This window comes from Fopius arisanus, unplaced genomic scaffold (genome assembly GCF_000806365.1).
Source record: "Fopius arisanus strain USDA-PBARC FA_bdor unplaced genomic scaffold, ASM80636v1 scaffold00042, whole genome shotgun sequence".
Taxonomy (NCBI): domain Eukaryota; kingdom Metazoa; phylum Arthropoda; class Insecta; order Hymenoptera; family Braconidae; genus Fopius; species Fopius arisanus.
In genome coordinates, this window is record NW_011887781.1 from 316,613 (window position 1) to 339,676 (window position 23,064).

At 38.3% G+C, this 23,064-nt stretch overlaps 3 protein-coding genes and 1 long non-coding RNA gene across 10 annotated transcripts in view; all 4 read right to left on the bottom strand.

Annotated features, from left to right (window-relative positions):
• Positions 1 to 8,627, bottom strand: part of LOC105266863 (Eye-enriched kainate receptor) — a 57,014-nt gene extending 48,387 nt beyond the window's left edge. For all 6 annotated transcript variants that reach the window (XR_892196.1, XR_892195.1, XM_011305305.1 and 3 more), the window contains exons 1-2: positions 8,583 to 8,627; positions 6,492 to 6,706 (exon numbers count right to left, since the gene is read on the bottom strand). Coding sequence is in view for 4 of the 6 variants with exons in the window: in XM_011305305.1 (XP_011303607.1) it covers positions 6,492 to 6,591 (100 nt within the window). In the remaining 2 variants the exon portion in view is untranslated. The remainder of the gene's footprint in view (positions 1 to 6,491; positions 6,707 to 8,582) is intronic.
• A 6,262-nt stretch (positions 8,628 to 14,889) lies between these two features.
• Positions 14,890 to 17,623, bottom strand: LOC105266865 (uncharacterized). Of its 2 annotated transcripts, none has more exons than XR_892197.1 (3): positions 17,396 to 17,623; positions 15,305 to 15,913; positions 14,890 to 15,228 (listed from the first exon to the last, which is right to left on the bottom strand). It is a non-coding gene; the product is annotated as an uncharacterized lncRNA (long non-coding RNA). The 2 variants fall into 2 exon arrangements; XR_892198.1 differs by lacking the exon at positions 17,396 to 17,623 and adding an exon at positions 16,020 to 16,455.
• A 1,940-nt stretch (positions 17,624 to 19,563) lies between these two features.
• On the bottom strand, positions 19,564 to 20,720 carry LOC105266866 (RNA-binding protein 12). The gene is made up of 3 exons (XM_011305309.1): positions 20,640 to 20,720; positions 20,208 to 20,502; positions 19,564 to 20,123 (listed from the first exon to the last, which is right to left on the bottom strand). The coding sequence occupies exons 1-3, from the start codon at positions 20,718 to 20,720 to the stop codon at positions 20,041 to 20,043; spliced, it is 459 nt and encodes a 152-aa protein (XP_011303611.1). The 3' UTR covers positions 19,564 to 20,040.
• Positions 20,721 to 21,860: 1,140 nt separating this feature from the next.
• LOC105266867 (dirigent protein 10) lies at positions 21,861 to 22,726 on the bottom strand. Its single transcript, XM_011305310.1, has 2 exons — positions 22,306 to 22,726; positions 21,861 to 22,219 (listed from the first exon to the last, which is right to left on the bottom strand). The coding sequence occupies exons 1-2, from the start codon at positions 22,649 to 22,651 to the stop codon at positions 22,083 to 22,085; spliced, it is 483 nt and encodes a 160-aa protein (XP_011303612.1). The 5' UTR covers positions 22,652 to 22,726; the 3' UTR covers positions 21,861 to 22,082.
• Between the last annotated feature and the right edge of the window lie 338 nt (positions 22,727 to 23,064).

Consider the following 23,064-nt stretch of genomic DNA (forward strand, 5'->3'; position numbering starts at 1 on the left):
TTATATTGCACGGAAAAATGTTTGAAAATCCCAATGAATTTCAGGAAACGAAGTAAAATAATTAATATACGGCAGCCGAAAATTATGTTGATTAATCATGAGAATTTCTTGAAAAAAAAATATGGTCAATTTTTTATCTGATTTTTCCCCTGAGTGGCAAGTGGATTTTTCCCGATTCATTATACATAAAATTTTTTATTATGGGTAATTTATTTAGATATTTAAGATTCTTCGAATATTTAAGAGTATTAGAAAAAAATGTATTGGCTATGGTAGATGGCGGGATTTCTCACGTGAAATGAATCTGCGAGAGAATTATATTTACAACACTAGCTGAATTACGACATTCGAGGATTTACTCGGGTCAAACTTGGACTCAACAAACTGAAACCACCGAACAATGCGGACGTGAACCTGCCCTCAAAGGATGTGTTACAGAACGCCAAGAGCAAAAGTCATAATTCACCTCGACTCCAGCATTCCTCCGAGACATCAAAATACTCATAATTTTCATTCCATTTCATCTCGAAGATTCCTCCCCCATACTATCTCATGAAAGTTCGTTACAGCTTTTCTCATAAAAATCCCAGAGTCACTCTCCCGGGTGATTGGGAAGACAGAGAATGTAATGAGTTGATTAATGCCATTAATTAAACATCAAAGAGCGACTTCCTCAGACTCTTGTGGAGATATATGATACTGAACTTCCCTTCTCGCTACCGATTCCCATGATTTGTGGGAACAGAGGGGTGAAGTGAACGGTGAAAGCTAGAGGGGAAAATGCTCTCATATTAATCGATCATCATTGAGGTTCATCTGTGACTTGCGCCTGTCTATGTAAACACAGAGAGAATAAGCCATCAGTAATCCCGAGAGTTCAATCTTCGGATGAAGCAACTGGTTTGGAAGTCAAAGACCGCTATTTTTGGGGATTTTATTATTCTCCGGGACGAAAACAAAAGTTTCAACTTAATTTTCGTGTTTTCCAACTTTGGAAACAACAATTCAACAGAGAAAATATTCCCAAATGAATATAACTATTTATATAACATTAAACTGACTGGATTCAATTGCATGTAAAGTAGCTAGTACCTGACTAGTTTAAAAAAAATATATAATATAAATATGAGACCTGGAATCGACTTGTCCTGATTACATTTCAAACTGTCAATTTTTCGAAATACGACGGGAATAAAGTTACTACCGCATCTGTGTCATAAAATCCGCAGATCCCCTTTTCCAGTAGAAAAAAAGAGGAATACCCAGGCAAAATAAAAGAATTGAGGATAAAGTTGGTATAAGTTGGCGCTGGTTTTACAGCTGGGTTGATACAACGTCGGAATAAGCCCTCGTAACTCGAGATCTCGTAAGTTATATAAGTCGAACGATTTCTGCAATTTCAGAGTAGGTTCGAGATGTTTAGTTATATGAAAGTGAAGAAAATGAGGGAATAAAAACACCGATTGGGTGGAGATACGGAGGAAAGAGGTGGAGTGGTGAGGAATAAAACAAGGAGAATGGGTCGAGGTACGGTGATGAGACAGGTACGGTTTAGGTGGGATTACGGTCAATGGAACGAACGTGTCGTCGGTACCATTTCATCCCCTCGTCCATCCACTAGTCCAATCCATTCTCAAGACATCCGTGAAAACGTTTTTTCTTCTTTTTTCCCTGTACCCCGGCAGCGAGTGATACATCACCCCGAAAAATACCGAAATTATTAAAAGCATTTCTCTGTTTTTCACTGTCAACGGATAATGCGGACTTTCCACTGTCTACCATTAAAAAAAAATTGAACCATGCCATGAAAATCAATTCCAAATCAAAATCATGTAATTTCGTTTTATCGGGTATGTAATTGAATTTAATCTGTTCGATATTGATTAAAAAATTCAATATTAAATATTTTTTATTTTAATATGGAATACAAATAATTGCAAATCCTCAGTATGGGTAGAGTAACGATTGATCCGGACTTTATATGTCTGACCGGTGTCTTTTTCTACTTGATTCTCACCGATTTTCAGTATTTCTTTCCGAATCCATGAATTCTCCTCGAATCAATTCAATAAAAAAAATCAGCAATAACAACACACCGGAGAGAGAATCAGCCGACTATTGTCAAGAATATTCACCGGGTAAAATTATGATACAAAAATCCCCCATGTATTCATTTTTTTCAACCTCGACGTCACGTAAAACTCGGAGATGGAAATCATGGAGAATGGCGCCAGCCACGGGGGAATTTTAAATTTGAAACATTTCCCCTTCGGCGTGGAAAAAGTAGAAAAATAACCAAACGTACATTTCTGTTTTTACCCCGTAAAATTCGTACGTAGTTTTGTAAGAATAACTTCTCGCTTTATGTGATTTCACCGCTGGGGGAGAGCTCTTTGTGTTTATCGAGTTGCCGGGTCTAGTCCGAGGATAGTTTTTTTTTTTTTAGATGGAATGAATCTGTATAAAGGAAGAGGTAGAAAATGGTGACCCATGGCGCCATGAAGTCGACGACTTCTCGCATCATATCTCACTCTTTCCTTATCACTCGTACTGTTTCTCCCTTCACTTTATTTCTCTCTTGGAATTTACCGTTGGTAGGGATCACCTCCCCAGGAATTTAATCCCCCGGTATTTCACGTTGTTCTCTTTATTCATCTCTTTCATTCCCAGGGTCAAGGCACGTATTCGTTTTCATCCCCTTGGGCTCGTTGTTTATGGATGTGTAAAATTCTCGGGGGCTAACTCAATCAGAATACGATACGAGAAAACCATCGCAGCTATCAACACCTCTGTCTACTCGTGATTATTGGGTTGTGTTGTTAGAGCCAAAGAAATATATCTGATATATATATAATTAAAGCTTCACCATTTTTTAAATTATTCAACTCATTTTGTTTTTTAAACGATCGAAAAGCTGGAGTCACTGTCAAACGCGTTTAAATGCATAAAAATCGTTTACTTGAGGAAAAAGATGTTATTGGAGCTATCAGGATTGTTTTAGACGACCCAAATAGAAGATCCATTGATGGCACTCAAGGAATTCATGGCTATCCGAAAGTTGAGTGTCTGAATTCTCTTCTCTCAAGCTTGAGGCGACAACGTGCCCTGGATAAGGTTCTTATAATCCCGTAAAATCCACCCTAGCCATGTTTCTTCGGGGATCTAGGCGTCATCGAAGGACTTCACCCCTCAACAAGAGAGAAAAAATGAAAAAAAAAATATATATTCCAAGTGTCGATGGGGTGATAGGAGGAAACGACACTGACTGAAAATGGGAAGAGGGCGGGTAGTGAAGTGAGGTGTAAGAGAGTTTGGCGAAAGTTTTGCACGTTGTCACTACGAAACTTGCGAGGCTTCAGCGACAATGCCAATCTCCCTTTTTTTTTTCATCCACTGGCGAAGAAAAAAAAAACGACCGCCATGAGAGAGGAAAAAAAATTGAGGAGATATTTTGTGTTTAACGATAGTTGGCAGGAGTTTTACAGTTTCTATCTCCAACTGTATCCGATTACTTAGGTCAGTGATTAAAGACCTGGCTTTATTTTATTTATAATCGCGATTTAAGTTAATCTCATTTTAATCGCAGGAGAAATTTCGAGTGAAGTAGTATAACTCGATTCGTAACGAATAATGATTCGATACTCGTGATATTTCGATAGAATCGCGATATTGATATAAATTATTTGGAAGACGGGTGTGTACTGGCGAGACATGTAGTACAAAGGAAGAATAAAATTTCCGGAGACGTGAATTCACCGGGGGTCACTCCGGATGGGCCTTTAACAACCCGTATCGTCGAGATAACGAGACCCTCTTCTTCCGCAGCCGCAGTAAAGTAGCTTGCACAAGGAGAAGTGAATTAAACCATAAGATTTATCATACCGTCCGCTTTACCAACCCCTCAGTCTCCCTACTTCATCGACCTTGACGGATAGAACATGTTTTTGCTAGAATCGAGAGATCATGAACCAGAAACTCCCTGAGGGTCTTTCTCTACTTAATCTGTATTGTAATACACGAATTGTTTCCCCATTCAATCCATCAAATTCGTCCGGTCTTGGGTTTTCCGTTCAAATTTTCCCGGGAATAATTCTCGAGGTCAGATGTAGAGAACTTGAGTTAGCGTGAAATTATTCATGATATTCCGAATTTCTGGTGGGAATTAAATAATGTGGAGTACAAGTAGTGTTTAAATTCCGAGATAATTGTCTGGTGAATTTTATTTTTTCTGCTGGTAAAACTGATGAGTGAATTTTTCATTGCGATTACTGATGGGTTTGAGAGAATAATGGAGAATTGTATGAAGATTGAAAGTATCCGTGAGTGCAGACAAGAAATTCATTGTGAGGCTTCAGAACCCTCGTGCCAAGACTGGCATCACGAGTGCGCCAATTCCATCGATCTAATAGAATCGAGATGACCTCAAAATCCAGCTGAATAAATGTATGACTAAACCAATAAAACAACCCAAGAGAATAAAACAGTCGGCAATAAACAAAAGTTGTATTAATCAAGGGAAAAGTGTTGAACATTTTTTTTTATCATTCACTGCGCCACTCCCTCTCGACTCCGGAAACCCTTGAAACAACGGTTCATCCCCTCTCGAATATTACCATGTAGAATCGATATCGATGTGAGGGAGAGTGGAGGAGTGATTTATTCGTACAAGATGGAACAACCCGGTCTGGCGAAAAGAAAGGGGAGAAATTCGAAAGGAAGACGAACTAACCAGACGGAAACCAGTCGCCACCAAGTCATTCGTATCCATGCACTCCTCGCAGTCACATTTATTTATTTTTTTATTCCACTGTCCCCCGAACAAATACCTTTTTTTTTCGCCTGAATTTATTCAGCGGGATTGTATGACAGCAGATGAAACGTTAAATCGTACCTAAATGTTCCCTCGTAAACGTCACACCGGCCATTATGTCATTTTATACGGTTTTGCGGTTTAATGGTGGAGTAGATGAACTAACCTTGAAATGTTTCAGTGGTATATTATGATTTAATAGCTAATGGAATAATCTCAGAATTGCCGGAATGAAATAGTCCCCCCACTACCATAAATAACCGTTCAAATAATTCATCAATCAAAAACCCAGTTTATACAATGTTTTTGACACACCGTAAACTCCCGTTATATTCATACAGAATTATGAAATAGTGTATGAATAATATCTGAGATTGATTCGATATCACTCGACCATTGTACCGCGCATTGTAGGAATCCTCGATAGATGTCTAACGCAATTGCGTTAAACGTTCAGTTAAAATGATTGACACAGCCTCTCGAGATGGGTTTCCCCCTCTGCATTTGACGCGTAATGCATGAATAAATACTTGTGGGGGGATAAACTCGTGAATTGATGGGCACGTATCATATCAGGATGCGATACGCTACAAGTAGTGCACATTTACACTGTATTTGGTAGAGTGTCGAGTGCCGGAGAGACTGATTCAGTATATATTTCCCGGCCTCACTTAACTGCTATTTCGAATTCCCATGGGTGTGCTCTTCCCCGTTACTCCGATGCCAACTTCGATATTGTTGGAATAGAGACTGATACGGATATATTCCTACACCACTCACCAAAATCCCCTACGTGTGTCCCCACAAGAATTTTCGGGCTGTCGCCCAATAGCTTTATCACGTACTTGTGAATTCTATTCGATTCTCAATTATTGGAATGAACATCTCACATTTGCTGTCATTAATTCGATGTAATCGTTACGAACCATTTAATTAAAACTGTAATCGGTTTAATACTGGTTCAGATATTAATCCGAAGAAGGAAAAATTTTGAAGCTCTAGGTGATTTTTCTGTGAGGGAGAAAGCACCTCTTGTTTCTGTATGAATTTTTTATCGATAATTCGAGAGAATCGACTCGCGTCTCTTTCTTTATATTGAACCTGTCGATTTCAGAAAGAAATTGGAGAACCGTCTGGAGGCATCGGTGGACTGCATGGTCACATTCATGCCGAGTTCATTCACGATAATTTATGGGACTGTAATAGTGAATGTTTGCGCTGGATGAAATCCACTCAACTGTTATTTCGAATTTCCATGAGTGAGCTCTTTCACGTTATTGCGATGCCAAGTTTGATATTGTTCAGTGGAACGGGAGGAGACACTAGTCTATTCCATTTGCTAGTGAATCTTAGGTGTGTCAGATCCCCAACAATAGTTGTCTGTCGATATGGAGATTACCAACATGTCATGATCTTTAATACCAAAACAATCTCTACCGATTCTCAAAAAAAAAATTCTCAATCCTCATACACCATTTTTATCTATTCAACCCCCAAACAAGTCCTCAATTTCAATTAAAAAGTTGTAGTTTATTGAACAAATAACATAAATACATAAAAATAATTCGTGTTCTTATCACATGAAGAGTTTCTACTGTTTGGATTTATAATTGATTGAATTGTTCAATTTTTTGAATAGAGTCGCAGTGATAAGGAATAATTATGAAAAATATTGACTCACCAATTTTGACCCTGGGTGGCAATGCATTTGTATAAAGACTCATCCGTAATAATTGAAAAATGATGACGGAGGCTAGCAGGCAGCCCGGGGCCCCCTTCATAGCTCATCTCGAAGACTCACCCTTTCGGCCCCTCACACTCACGATCACGCGTCACTAAACCCGATGCAGCGTCTCCACCCCCTCAGGGTGCAGAAGCTCTCAGGTCGCCACAGTCCTGAGAAAAAAAAATAATCAAATACACACCGGCTTTTCAGATTTTCTCGCAATTGTTATTAACAGAGGAGAGGTCCGCCCATCAGGCAAATGTGAAAACCCAGAAACCCGAGGGAATCCGATTTATCCTTCACACTTAATCGCGGACATATCCGTGTTGCAGACATCTTCAGCCTTTGATTCATCGGTCCCCCTGGATAGTTTCTAATGGCTTTGGAAATGAGATACTTTCATGCGTCTCTCGAGGCCATGAAATTTCATAAATTTATACGTTCCTACAACTGCTCCCAGTTTCCACATCGTAATACTCGGTAACAAAATTCCTACAACCCCTTACCCCCCCTACCCCCTCGTAGCTAGGAAATACACTGAGCATTTTTATCATGTTATACTTCCATAAAAACTATTGTGCAAATGAAAAATTCCAAATTTTATGGAAAAATTAAAAAAAACCCCTGAATTTCAGTTCAATAATTTCACGAAAACCGATACAACCTCAGAAATAATTATCACGGTATTAATTCTCGGTCATGGGTGTGACACATATTTTATATCAATGCTATATTTAATTATGTAGAATTTTAGAATTTTTGTATGTGGCAAGCTGGTGAGAGTCAGAGTGAGAATTACAGATCGATCTCCATACGATTTACTCTGCGAACACATGGGATAACAGATTCGTAAGCCGGTGGAATCGATGATTCACACGGATCGTTCAAATATTCTCATCCCTATCCAACGATATCCCTGACCATCTAGCCCACCTGGTTCGCCCTCCGTTTGCTTTCGATTCTCCCGGGATTTCCAGAAAAACCTCGCAACATCAGCAAAAACACTTCACGTGGTGTTTTCTCACGCTCCTCCACCAGTCGTGTACACTATTTTCATTTTTCATTATTTTTCCCTAAACCGCTTCTCAAATTTTCCAAAAGTACGTCTATCAACGTCGGACTATACCAGAAAATGAACTGCTTATATTGTTCATCATTATTCTCAATTAAATTTGAAATCCATTGGAATTCGGATTTCTCAAAAATTTCTCAATTCATTCGCGCGGGAAAATAATTTTTCCACATTTCACATGCATAAATGAATAATGCAAATTGTTTAAATTTTCGTGGGCCCCATTTTTTTATAGATTAAATATCGATTTAAAAGGCGCAGGGTAACGAAATGCAATCGAATACGTGAAAAATGCATTTGAGTTGGGTGAAAAGTTCGTTACAGTACCGAGGAAGAGATAATAATGTTAATGAAAATCCCCATGGGGAAGGAAGAAGGAGAAGCAGTGATTAGGCCGATTGTTAGGTGCAAAATTCTCGGTGCTTTTTTCAACCCCTCACTCCAGGGGCTTCAGAAATCGCTTCCTTGCGCGTCCTAATCGATTTAACCCCTATGGCAATCTTGTTAAACTAACATAAATTGCAGGATCGATACAATTGTCTACGAGCCGTTGAAATGCACACACTCACTGGCGTCTTGTTATACACTTGACGTTGAAGTGCCACTAAGAATTATGATGAAATTGAGGTGATCCTAATGGATGTTGAGTCTTCAAACAATTGAATTTGCCATCTACTTAGCATTAATACATCCCGTCAGATTTTATAAAGACCACGTGTATCACGTGTCTCACGTGTCACATGTGCCTCATTCCTCCAGAAATTTCCCCAAAACCAAAAAATCGGCAATAACGTTGAAATAAATTCGAAAATAATTGAGATTTGAACACCGAAAAGTCACGACGAGACTTGACTCATTCGATCTTAACTCATGCTGACGTGGGTTTCGACCCGAATGGTGGGGGGAAATTAATGACCGCGGTATTAAGCCACTGGATAATTAGCGGTGATTGATATTATTGGAAAAAAACTTACCAAAACGGAGCGGAACATGCGGGATCTCACCGTGACAGCGGCCGGTGCGCGACTGTTCGCTCCTGGTTTTACCCTCGGATGTGCAGAAACCCCACGAGTATCACTTCAACGCAGGGCGGGTATAGTACTCCAGTAAATTTCACTTACTCCACGTGCTCACTACCGTACGTGCGCGTGCGCTCCACGTGTAGATGAAAATTCGCGGGAAATCGCGGCTGCATCCGCGGAAAAATAGTGCATTACATCACGAGGTCTGTAATCACATTTTTTGACACATGTGCACAGAAGTTTTTCCGTCTCGCTTATTATTTGAAAATTTTTATCTCCGTGGACATATATGTATAATATTTGGCAAATTGTGTAATTTTCTTCAACTTATGACGAGTTGCGTAAAAAATATATACGCAATGCCGTGATAATCTTAAATAATGATGAATGAGAGAATAGTAAATAGATATTTGGCAATATGCGTGTTATATTCAGGATGGAAAATGCCCATTGATTTTCATTGTTAAAACTATTTTCTTCTTCAAACCGAAGGTAGAAGCCCCAGAAAAGTTCAAAGGTATTTTTCCCTTCTGCGCCGGTTATCACGTATTTAATAATGTGGATATACGCCAGAAGCGTAAAACTCACCTGAGCGAGAAAAATCGTATTTCAAAAAAACGTACGGCCATTTTCACTGTACACCCAAAGCCTTACACCCACATTTTCATTTCGAATTCCACCAGTTACTGCTCTCACCTGCACCAGTTTACCTGAGATGAAGGGGCGGTGAATGGTCCTGGACTCAAGTCAAAACATAACTTCCTGCAATGTCTTTACTTCGGTCTCTCGTAAAAAGTTACTGTCGCTTCTCTCATCCCTCGTTTTATCCTGCTTCTCATTTGGGAAAGGAAGTGTACACGTGGAAACATTCTTCATGAAAAAGTTCACTTTACGATGCTCAATATTTCATAATATTTCAATACATTTTCCAAAAAAAAATCCTTATCCTTTCATTTTTCCGCACACGCCTTCACCTTTCGCTAAAACTGGAAACTCCAGAATTTTTAGGAAAAATGTCTTATCATTATTCATAAACTTTTTAAAGTTAACATAAAATAAAATTTTCCCCACAAATATGACCAGTCAAATGTGGACTTGCGATCGTATTGACTGATTTAATTGAGCCAATTAAATTACAGGAATATTTTTTGATCGGCGATAAATTAAAAATGGCAAAAAATATTGCAAATGCAGGCATTGAGTTGAGACTCGAACCTTCCAGCAGTTCGATTTTCCCCAGTGGCGAGCTGTTGCAAGGATTGTCCGTACGATGGCGACATCCTCGACGAGAATGGGAAAACTGATTTTCCCTCTTCGTCTTTCACTTCGTCTCATTTCCCGAATGCTCACCTCAGCGAATCTCATTGCTAGATTCAACGAGTGTCTCGTCCCACGGTTTTATTCCTTGATTTTCCTTTTTTTATCACCAACTCTATTTTTCCCCTTTCTCTCGTTTTTGCCAACTGAAATGTCCCCAAAGATCTCCTTTTGTCACAACTCCCCCGCACCCCATTCCTTCATTGGGGACCTTCTCATTTTCTCATCATTGTGACTGCCGCCCGTTTTGAATGGAGATGAAATCATCACATGAAAATGAATAGCTTCTCAACGCGAGTGGGAAAAGTGGATGGGGATAAAAAAAATTGGAACATTCGAGGCCATTTGAATGCCAATGGATGCTGAATTTTTCAACTATCGTTGATCCAATTTCAACAACTAGTTAACGAGACGGAGTGTTTTCCCCCGAGTTTTTCACACGATCAGTCAGATCTTTATATTTTTAATATATAATTATAGGAATAAAATATTCAATCCACTGGAGGCTCACCTACTTCATTTCTCCTATTCAAATCTTATTTACACTCCCTCGAGGACTCTTGCTCAATTGACCATGAAATGCCAATTTTTTTAAACAATGTCTTCAATCAATAACCAACTCCCATCCTAAGTACCTCACAACTGCTTCGTGTCACTCCTCGTTACTGTTTCGTAATTCTGTCATCGTCCTCGTTATTGTCACTTTCGCGCTTCTATGTAATTTCTAAAGAGCCATCTACTACATCCGCAAAAAAAATTATTGCAGTGACATTAACATTGAAGGTAGAATCTTTAAGTCGGAGCGAATATTTACTAATTCACTGAGACCCACGTTAATTGGGCTCTTCATTTGAAATTCCTCATTCATCCGGAAAAAATATAACACCCACAAAAGTTTGTAAAAATGAGTTGACTCCGGATTTTTAATTGAAATATCATTCATAATCTTGTGAATAAAAATGCGTTTCAGATGTAAGCGCATTACCGTGAGCATCGAGCTGCGAAAATACTGGGAGAATGGAGCAAAACAAAATTTAAATTCTGTCATCAACATTTTTCTTTCCGCACACTTTTTTTTCAAGCTCCTCTCTTTTTCCTGTCTCTCGCATTTTACCCTGTCCTATTCACATTACTTCATGTAAAAATGTTTTCAAATGGATATAGAGGATGAGAGTGACACCGAGAGAATGAATATGAAACGAAACTTCAGCTTTGAGGTGATAAAAATTTAACGGAGAGTTTAAGATTACGTGACGACTCCCGAATTGGAAGACGAAATTTCTATTTTTATTCGAGAATTAAAATAATCGATCGAGGGTGAGGTCGATATTTAATTCGATAGTGATTATTAAATTTTTTTTGTCGGACAGTTTTGACGAAATGTTCCATTCACTGTGAAAATATGGAATCACAACCCCTTGGTGTTACATATTCTCAAGTGCGCTTATGCAAACGTCGAAATTCACAGATTTAGGGAGGAGAAACCCCCCAGAATGGCACGTAGTCGTAATTCACGTTGTATCAAGCCAACCGGAAGGAGACCTGGGGTCGGATAAGACGGGATGATAAAAGGCGTAAAGGTGTCAGAGCACCTACAACGTGTGGTCCCTGAGAGGACACCTCTCACCCCTGGATTCGAGGGTAGTTACCCTCTATCCTCCTCACAACTAGACGTCAACGACCACCCGAAAGATAAAATTGTAAATGGAAAAAAGAGAAAACTGAGATTGCCAAAAAAAATTCTCAATCGTCAAACTGACAAAATTTCATTGGATTTAAAAATAAATGACCAACGTGACTCTTAGGTAAAGAGGGAATTTTTTTTTTCCTCTTTGCAGACTGGAAAAGGGACAATGACGTCGAGATCAAAGAACACTTTATAGCCCTTCTCTATTCTCGCTGACGTCTCAGATTATTTCGCGTTCGCCCCGAGAGAATAACAAAATCTTATCTCCAGTCTGAAGAAATTGTTAATAAAGAGAACTAATTAGGATTTTTTTTTCTCAAGGTAACAGTGGAATTTTACAATTACTTTCTCAAAGGGAAGAATTTTGCAGAATTTAAATATTCATCTATTGTTTGATATAATCATTTTATGTAAATGCAAAATCTCCAGAAAAATAGTTAAATCAAATATACCGTATATATTCGAGTAAAAAAAAATTGTAATCGGAATATTTTTTTCTTACCCGGGCATGAATATAATAGGAGTATTATAGAATATTATGTATGTAATGTGTAATATGCGGGATTATGCTTTATTTTGTGCTCACGTGGATGAGAATATTTTTTTCGTAAAAAATCGTCAAACCCAGGGGAGTCGAATTTTGTAGCAGGAGAATATAAGTCGAAAGTTTTTCATTCTTTAGCGCGTGATTCGCGAGTTCGTGACTGTGATACAAGCGTTACGCATCCAAGTAGAATGTGGCTTTTATCGAGACACACACTGTTGGCACGTACACGAGACCTCGTTGCTATTAAACTTTTATTTACACATCCTCCTTCCCCAACTTCATTTTTATCCCCAACATTTTTTTCACCATTCGATTTTATGCCACTGCGCGAAATCCCAGAGGTGAAGGATCGGTTAGAAGAAGAAGAACTCCGAACGTTCCAAATATGCAGATAAAAAATATTTATTATCATGATACACTAAAAAAAATTATTTCTTTTAAAAATTCAAGTCCCCCGTGTAAATTGAGTGGCATAAATTTCACATGCATCAATTTTTTTTACCCAAAGCCCAGAAAAATAGTAACAGGTGAATTTCTATCTACGATGACACGACTTGTTTCGCAATTTTTCCTCAATTTTTTTAAATACAAACGTACGCAAAGGGTAATGCCGTGCAATTAAAATCTGGAATACGTTGATAACAACGTAGGGTTGTTATCGTAACCACAAGAGAGGTATTTTCACGTATATTAAAATTCAACTCGGCAGTACATTAGCGACTGCAATTGAATCTCATCATGGAACACGTTGACCCGATGTGCGAAATTTCCACTCGTTGTTCTGCTTATGAGAACTAACACAGGTTAATACTGAGACCGGAATTGTAGTCAAAAGTCAGTATTTATTAAACCTTCATTTTTATTGTCATTTGCCTGCACCAGGGGTGAAAACCGCACGAATAATGAGAAAATTAGAATGTCTATGCGGTTGCTATTTCGCTTTGAATACAACCGATGAATACTCATAATTATTAATAACAACTGGGCCAAAAAAAAAGAGAAAAAATACCCAAACCGATAAACATTAACAACAAAAAATGTCAAACACTGAAATTAATGATTTCAATTTTACTCCTCTCCATTCTAAATGAGAATGATTTATTTATTTCGATTTAAATGAATAAATAAATATTTCTGCATGTACCCGGTGAATTCCCAAATTTCCCGTGTGCAAAAAAATGTATTCTTCTTCCGTAATGACGTGAAAAAAAATCTATTTCCGCTTCTGAGGCGGGGAATCGGCAATAGAATGGTTATGAGGAAAAAAAAATCTCGAATGGATAACGGATATCATCATTCATCCATTATTTAGGTCAGACCTGGGGAAAAAAACTACAACATCCACTGGGTAGACATTACGCGGGGCAATGAGTCCAGAAATCTTGACGAATTGATTTTCCAGTGGAGTCCACCGATGAAGGAGATTTCCTCTCCATTGGCAACGCTTTTACGGTATTATATCCGTCTGGAGGATGTCGATTTTGCCGTGAATGATTAATCGACTGGATTTCTCGTGCGATATTATAACGACCAGGAATTCGATATTATTTTTCATTCTGTCCAGCACGTGCGACAGATAAATGCTGATGCTATTAAGTTTTCATTGTTACAATGATAATCGCGCCCTGGAAGGCACAAAAATGCCGATGGAGACATCGGCTCGTGATTCGAGAGATGTTTATTGTAAATTGATTTTTCCATTTCAACTGGAGAGCACGATTCTATCGTGAAAACTCATGAATTGATATAACCATTTGGTGTATATATACCACTGGGCGTCAATTAATTTTCACTCATTCGTAATTTATGCTGGGTTAAGCCGATTTTGTGCTGATACTGTTAAAATCCAGTTGGAGTGTAGAATAATTTATTCAACATGTATCGAGTTCAGAAAATTTTCACTCTGTTTGTCATCCTGGGTCTCATTAATGTGAGTATTCATTTTTTATATTTATAACGAGATTTATTTGAATTAAATGAAAATTGTAATTAAATGTAATTGTAATTACAAGTTCTTTCAGTAAATTGGATTTGGACGTCACATTTTCGTTGGTTACAATACATTTTTAATGATTATTTCAGATAATCAACGCTGAACTTGCTGACTATATACCAAATTTATTCGAAAAAGAATCTCCGTTTCAACATCACATGAGTAGACTGTTAGAACTTCTTACAATGGCATCGAAAACTTTTCCTGAACACTTGGGAGAAGTAGCAAAGACTTCCACAAGCAAAGCAGCAGCAGCTGCAGAAGAGAGAATTATGAAAGAGATAGTAGATCTGCCAGTTAATTCTTTGAAGGCTATGGTCATCGGTTAAAATTCTCAGCTACATCCCCACGAAATCTATCATTCCGATAAAAAAAAAATTTTCCAATGTAAAAATAATAACTCAAAGAAAAAAATTGCTAGCACACAAATGATGTGTTAAATCGATAAACAATCTATGAAAAAGGAATTTTATGCAAATAAATGGGTATTTTTTGATGTAGTAATCGAGGTGTTGCACAATTGATTTGACAGTAATTTAAATTATTATTTCTGGTAGTAACCTGAGTAAAAAAAAATTGTAATCGGAATATTTTTATCCAAGTTTTCTAAAAATTTCGGGAAAACTTTTCAGAAATTTTTTTTTATGAAACAAAAAAAAAATCGAAAAACAAAACGACTTTATTTTTCGAAAAAGTTTTGAAAAATTATTCCGATTACAATTTTTTTTTACCCGGGAATGATTAATTAGTTTGATGGAAAGATTGGATGTTGGATATGGCGTTAAGTTTTGAGCACCTAGGGTTTTCAACGTGCAACAAAGTTGAGTGAAATATAAGGTGGTGCCTGCGGGGCAACTCTTCACCCTGGGCAACAGTTACGTACCAGAAGTTGTTGGTGTACGAAACATATAAATACATCCAAGATGCTGCGAAATAAACTTCACAACGTTCTCTTCATATGTATTGCTTGATGGTGGCAATGTTTTTTGAGACTCTCCAACAATTGCAGAACTACGCGAAGGTCTCCAAGATCGGTCGAGTGCCGGGGTAAATACTGTGGGATAAAGTTTTATGAGTGTTGAAATTTCTGTGACAGTTATTAAATCTCTGTTCCAGACTTCAAAATTTACTTTGTCTTTTGTCAGTTTGCCGACCGGATCTTTCTCCATGAAGTTCATCCGCATTTTTTTCACACTTCCGTTATGGTTTTGTCAGCAAAATAAAAAAAGGTGCATTAATCGGATAAACGCCGGGACTCGGAAAATTATATGGATAAAAATTTTTAACCGAAAAATCGGTAACGGACTGTCAATTCGATACGCGTCGCATAAATTTTGAAATAACAATTCGCTGTCCCCTATTTCCCACAAATTTAATCGAGACTAAATTCCACAACTGTCTACAAGGTAATGTTGTCATCCGGTTACAATATGACTTGCTGTCAGTGGAAAGTGATATGACAGTGGCAAAGTGTTGTTGCTGGCGTACTGAGAGTATTACCTCTCTAAGTAGTGCACACCAAACACATCCACATCTCTAGTTTAACAGGCCCTCCATTTCAGACACGAAATTCCACTGTTGGAAACTGTATGGGATCACAAAGCATCCCATACTTGTACCATTCGTTGGAAATATGTAGTGGCTGGCCTGTGTGCATTTGCCAGTCGCGCCACCACTCTGAATAATTTAATTGCACTGTTAGTCTTTTCCCTCCCGGGATCGTACATTTCCTCCGGGACCTGAAACAAAGGCATAAATGGATTAGACTGAGTTATTTCACTTATTCATCATTTGGTAGATTTTTCGGGGTGGAATCCAGAATTTACCAAGTAATTACGTTATTACCTGTTGCTTCTAGTCACTCATGAAGAAAAATTTATTGTTCAATTCACTTCCAATTAATTCTACCATATCAATATATCAATCTGGAAACAATTGTTCGATGGCGAAAATTTGTAATTTTTAATTGCATGCTTCTCATCTTTTTTGGATGTGAGATTAATCGTGTGATGATAATTTTCCAGAACATTTCCAGTGCAGACATGGGGCTTTTCATCCTGGTAATTCCCCAGAACATGATCATTCTCTCCGATCTATTGCACATTGTCCGTGCATTAGTTTGTTATAATAATCGTTGACGCTAATTCTCGTATCTGTCATGGAATAATGAGGAAATAATGTAGCGTGACGCGCCCATATAGCGCCATGAACTTCGTGTTGAGAGCACCGTGTAATGCGATATTACACTTAAATTACGTGTCGTACCATCTAAATCCATTAAAGGCTGTTTTTACTGCTATATATTTTTTGTTGAATATCTCAAACAATTATTCTTCATTAAAGATTCGTTTAGGGCTCTCATTTCAATTAATAACCGTCATTTTTCCTCTCGACGTTCGCGCTGGGATAACTCCCGGCAATTTTTTATTTCATTCATTCCTTTTAATAAGGATTGAATTATTTTCTCCTTCAAATATTCATAGGATTCACGGAAAATTGAAAGCTGTCGCTTTTTTAAATTGCGCGTTGAATCGACATTTTTCCCATTATCTCTCAATTGGATGCGAATTTTCCGGATGAAAATATTAAATAGAGATAAAATTCAAAAAAATACCAATATTCATATCGATATTATCAATGCTATGATGAAATTCAATCGTCGACACTGCGACACCTGTGACTTTTGCTCTCTTATCAACCCATTTTCATTCCTCCTTCCTCGACACTCTGTTTTTCTATTTTCCACGGGATATTTTCACTCGTTACATTCAGCTGCACTTCTTTCTCTCACGCCTCCGATACAATTTTCTCGCATTCAAATATTTCTCACCAAGTTTTTCATTTGAGACTTTCAAAAGGACTTTTTAAATCGTCCCCTAATGGCTATGAAAAAATCAGAGCACCCGCGAAGTTATTCAATCCTTTCACAACACTATATGAAAATTTTGAATTTCCGGGAAATTTATTTTCCTCCAAAAAGTGTAAAATAATAAAATTAATTTTAATCACCACATTGTCGAATCAATGAACTTTTCCTTCAATTGAAAAGGGATTTTTAAAATCTGACGTAGGGACAGTAAATGGGACCTTAGAGTGGCGATTTTTTCATCGACAATAAAATGAGTTTTCAATCGAATTTTGGGAACAAAGAGTCTGATGCAATATCAAAGCACTATGTATAATTGAATCCGATGAATCTAGGTGCCTCCCACTTTTCTTACCTGTGATCATGCGTGGAACGCATGGTGGCGTGCAATTGCCCGTGACAACCGAGAGTCACATCACTAATTAAACTAAAAATCAACTAAATTATGAATGATGCACCGGGATTGTTTGCCCGAAAACAACACGAGTATGAATTCCTTTGTCCCTGTTATCGAAAATTTTCATAACCCCATGGTTCACCGGCAAAAATAACTGAACGGACAATTGAGAGCAACTTTCTGATGCAACTTGCCGCCATACGGAATAATAAACCTGTGTTGCACCGATCGTTTCCTTGTTTACCAATCAGAATTAACGCTCCCACCTTCCCCGCATTTAAATTTCCACGCTCATACTTGACTATGTGTGGGTAAGGCAATACAGAGACTGGATCTCGAGACTTTGATCTCAATATTTATTTTAAAAAATGTCAATGAACGAGGGTTTGGGCAAAGGGATTGGATATAAATAGAGAAGTCAACCAACGAACTAACATCAGTCCCACCGCTAAACGGAACAGACTACAACAATCATCATGAAATCCATGGTAAATCATTTGATCGTTAACATTTTTTATAATTCAACAAACCGTTCGTCGGTTCTTCGCTCGTAATTAATCACTTACTGTCATTCCACCACAATAATTCGACATAATTGAGTCTCTTATTAATTACTTAATTACTTGTTTGATCAGAGAAATTGACAGATTGTATTAATCCGTGTTATTTTTTATTTTTTCTAAAATGTCGTTCCTTTTTATTTTTTTATTTATTTCTTCATTTTGGAATTTGTACTTTCTCTTTATTTCGTGTATCTCATTTCCTCAGGTTTGCCTTTTCGTCTTCGCCCTCGTGGCTGCTGCCCAGGCCTACCCAGGAGGTCTCACTGGCATTCCATGGGGAGGAGTCCCAATTTCTTCTGGTCTTGGATGGGGCGGAGTCGGAAGTGTCGGCATTGAATTGGGACCCAAAGTTCAGCCCATTTCTCCAATCGTAGCTCGTCCTGCTCAGCTCACCCAAACTGTTCTTACTCCCGCCAAATGTACGTATTACAATTTAAAAAAAAAACAAACTTAAATTTTAAGACGACGAAAATGGAAATTGCATTATTTGGATGAATTTAATCACATCAGTGAATTACTGAATTTTCAATGACAAGATATTTTCCAATTTGGGAGGGAAAATTCAGAAGACAATTTCTAACAACAATTACTGCTTGTATAATTTATATAATTGCAATATAATTATTTTTTTAGCGATTGTTGCCGCCCCAGTGTTGGTGTCTGGAAAATTGGGTGGATATTATTGAGTCATTATCTAGATTTTTGATAAGCCTCTGTTTTTTTCAATGCAAGTTTGGTACGAGTCACCGGTAATTTAAAATTGTTATACTGATGCTTTATTGAAATTTTGTTAAAATCCTTGTGGAAAATATATGTGACAACGCTACTTTTTCGTTCGTTTTTTTTTCCATTTCCATCCATTCTCCATTTTTTATATTCGTGTGTTCACACAATGAACCCCTTTGTGAGATCTTTCTGTTTGTGAATCTGTGAGAATATTCAATAAAATGAATAACACATATTCTGTATTGAATTTGCATTACTCTCATTGAAATTCGAATACAATACATTCATCAACACAGGATAAAGTGCGTACAATTCTGTTAATTAATGAGATAAAACAAGTTTATTTATTAAAAAAAAACTCATTGTTCTTCATGAATGAAAATATGGATTTTTGCTGCACAAATAATAATTATTCCTCTATATTTCGTGATTTTATAATATTTTTCACACGCGGTGATTTTTCCATTCAGTTGTTATTACTCGTATTAATTGCGGCATTAATTCAGTAATTAAAGATTTTTTTCGATCTCAGGATTGATTAAAAAAAATTATCAAAAGACCGACGCGAGTAATCATGAGATAATGTTATCAAATTTCACATGTGGTATTAAATTTGATTAAATTCCCAGTTCAACACTGCAAATATTGATTATCTTTTAAAAGTGGTGCACCATCACGTGAAAATTGCAAGCGAATAAATTGTACACCATTTCCTTCATCATTTCAAATCAATCGAAAAATCTCCTGAGGGCTTTAAAGAAAAATACGCAGAATATTGGTAAAAGTGTACACAGATACTATTTTTATTTAAAATCGTGAACTGTTACATTAGCCAATGAAACTCACCAGAACTTTTCCACCCTTTCCGATACCCATCGACAGAGAATTCACGAAAAACAAAAAAATTGCATTTCGTTATGACCCTCGAGGAAGACTGGAACTTCCTGGAGTTCATTTGCAATTATGTTGAAGGAAGTAGGGAAAAAAAAATTCGGAGAGAATAAGAAACTTTGAGGTAGATTACAGAACTTATCCTTCGATGGAGAACAGTCCACTCGATGGGATACGGTGATCGATCGTTCAAATACATGGAAACGCTTTGGAGAGTCATTGTAACTTAGCAAACGAGTGAGATAAGTGAGGTGATATTTAAATATCCACGATAAGTTCCATGATTTTCGGAGTATTTGCCAGGCAGTGTGTCCATAGACTCGAGGCAGTCGATAAAATATCCGAATGTATCGTCAGCCAGAGTCTAATTGTAAAATTTCTCATGACTCAAATAATGCCGATGGCCACGAGATGATTGAGCATTTAACCGTGGATAAGACCAGGAAGGATGAGGCCGTGTCCTCCAGTGTGAATAGCACCAGCAGGTCCAGCAACAATAGTTGCTCCTTCAAGAATAAAACAAAAATGAAGAACAAGAACAAGAGATAGTGAAAATATTGCGGATCAATTGATTTATCAGGATAATTCACCTGCTGCGGGTCCGACGATAGCAGCCGAAGGCCCAACTGGCCCGATCACAGCAGCAGCAGGAGCAGCGGGACCGACAACAGCTGCTGATCCTGCACTTGGACCCACAACAGCTACTGATCCAGATGCTGGTCCAACAACAGCCACTCCAGGAACACCAAGGCCCAAAATCCCAGCGTGGCCCAGCCCCAGGGGTGAAAGACCACCCAAAATTAGTGATCCAGGCAGTCCCAGGGACCGACGTTCTCGCTCTGGAGCAGCGGAGGCAGCAGCTGCCCAGATAGCAAGAACAATTACCTGAAAAATTGATAAGAGCCAAAATCAGTATTTTCGTTGTTCTTCCAATGATTTAAATGATAATAATGGTGGACAATCCGGTGAAATTAATTTAATGAAAAACTTTTTGATGATTTATTAATGGACGTTTGCGTTACCAAGAATTTCATGACGATTTCCGGCTTTGCAGTTGATCCACTGATTGTCACTGAAGTCTGACTGATGCTCAACCCTATCATCTTGGGAGTTTATATACTCAAAGTCTAGTGATGAAAGGAGAGGGTTTCAACCCTGAGCAAAAGTCACGGCTAATGTTGATGCAACGGGTGTGGCTACTGTTCCGGGACTCATACCGGTTTGAAATTATCCTCTCGAGTTTGATGTAATTATTTCTACTTTCGCATTTGGAGAATTCTTTTTGGAATTTCGAATGTAAAAATTGAAGAAAAAATCTATCAAAGAAATGAATGAACTGTTAAGAAATGATGAAAAATTGAATTGTTATGCCCTTGCGAGTGTCACTCTTTAATTATCTCCCAATTAATCAAATGATTTCAACACTTCAACAACAGTACTTGGACAACAGGCAATAGCAATTGGAAAATGTATCTACGTTTACAATCAACTCGACCGGTATCGCTCTAATGCATAGAGATAGCCTCGCTATTAGTTAATGAAACCTCTGCCGTTAAATGGAATGAATGGTGACAAAGTTCCGAACAATGGCCACATCCTAAATATTCGTAGATATAATACCAGTCTCTACCCCATAACAATGCACGCTTACAGACGTGTGAAATATACGTGAGAGAACATTGAATTAAATTCAAATAGTCGAGGGCATTTACGTGCCAGTAACTCCCTGCCTTCAACCCAAAACACCAATATGAGGTCCAACGTCATTTAGTGTCGTACGCATCGTTGAATCGAATCGCTAGACTCGTGGTTTGTTTAATTTGCGAAGTGGGGAGAGTGGAGGGGAAATTCGTTCAACTGTATCCATGATAACAGTATGCGTTCACATCACTCAAGTCCTTTACTCCGAATGAAATACTCAAGGGGGATAAAAAAGCTTGTACGTCGGGCTTTTATTACGCGAAAGAAAGAATATCCAAGGCTGCTCGTCCTTAACTCATATTTTTATTTTCCTTTTTTATTCACATCGTAGATGATGATAAAACCTTCAAAGACGGGGAAAATATAAAGAGACCATTTTTTTTTATCGCTCGGGGATATGATTTAGAATTTTTTAGAAGGGAAAGTGAACTTTTTATAAAGTCAATTGTTTTATCAATCGCCGATACGTTTATTCGCGTTTTTTTATGAATCATTATTTATAATAACGAAAAGGCAATGCGAGAAAAAATTTTAAAAACATATAACTTTCAACTCAAAATGCAATTTTTATTTCTCCCAATAGTATCCTATCCATACATGTATGAAATCCTCATGAATATATACACGATCTTAAAAATTGAAAGTGTCGAGAGGTACTATAGCGGTAAAAGAGGAAAGAGAGATCATGAATCGTTGCTAAAGTCGAAGATTGGTGGTCAGTCGATTGTCTTCGGACGTGTCATTATCTGAGCCTCATGAATTTTCTACCAATGACGTCCCCAGGCTGGTCCACCAGCGACGATGCTTCCAGATGGTCCCTGAACAACAGCAGGAAGAGCTGCAGGTCCAGCGATGGCAGCAGCTCCAGCATAGGGTCCAGCGAGAGAAACACCGTGTCCAGCTGCGAACATATTGAAAAATCACATAAACCTTTAAAAAAATATCAAAAGGGAATCAATTGGCAGATGGCAAGGAAACCCTTCATACCCCATCCAGCGGGTCCAGCCCATCCAGCCCCATGTCCAGCCCATCCAGATGCATATCCAGCCCATCCCAATCCAGGTTCAGAGATAGCAGTCCCTCCGACGACGCTTCCAGACACGAGAGATGGTGCAGCAACGGACCCAGTGACAACAGCCCCTCCGTCAACGGCACCTGACACCCTGACTGGTCCTGCAACGGACCCAGACAGAGAGGCAGGCCCAATCGCTGGTCCAGCAAGAGCAGATGGACCCAATACAGGCCCTCCAAGAGCAACTCCACCCCAGTGACCGGATGGTGCAGCCATAGCCACCGCCAAACTCATCAGAACAATAGCAATTTGCCTGAACATTTTTACTGAAGCCTTTACCGAAGTAATGAACGACTTGTTATGGCTAGCTGAGACACCACGATGATGTCTCAAGCCTGGGTTACACCAGCTTTTATACAAAATCTCATTGTCACCTACCAATGCTGTTATCCCTGCTTTTACCCCAATCTAAGGTGGGGCAGGATTCTCTCTCTCTCTTTCTCTTTTCTTAACGCTCGTGGGGTGCTTATCAGCGCTATTCATTCCTCAGCATTGCGTTACCAGCAGTTTGTTAAATGTAAACGCCTATAAACGTCACAATGGCATGGTATCCGCCCTGTCTGGAGTGTACGACATAGCGGAGAGGTCAGCTTGGTCATTTTAATTCGCATTCTGTGACGAACCGCAGGTACTTCTCATTGGTTGAGTAGGCGATAAGTGGTGGACAGCATCCG

What these genes read in the sequence shown, in the direction of transcription:
- LOC105266866 (XM_011305309.1), bottom strand. Translation starts at nt 20,720, where the DNA reads ATGATAGGGTTGAGCATCAGTCAGACTTCAGTGACAATCAGTGGATCA. An exon ending in AAATCGTCATGAAATTCTTG is followed by an intron (nt 20,503 to 20,639) that starts GTAACGCAAACG and finishes TCAATTTTTCAG; the next exon opens with GTAATTGTTCTTGCTATCTG. An exon ending in TATCGTCGGACCCGCAGCAG is followed by an intron (nt 20,124 to 20,207) that starts GTGAATTATCCT and finishes TTATTCTTGAAG; the next exon opens with GAGCAACTATTGTTGCTGGA.
- LOC105266867 (XM_011305310.1), bottom strand. Translation starts at nt 22,651, where the DNA reads ATGTTCAGGCAAATTGCTATTGTTCTGATGAGTTTGGCGGTGGCTATG. An exon ending in GGCTGGACCCGCTGGATGGG is followed by an intron (nt 22,220 to 22,305) that starts GTATGAAGGGTT and finishes ATATGTTCGCAG; the next exon opens with CTGGACACGGTGTTTCTCTC.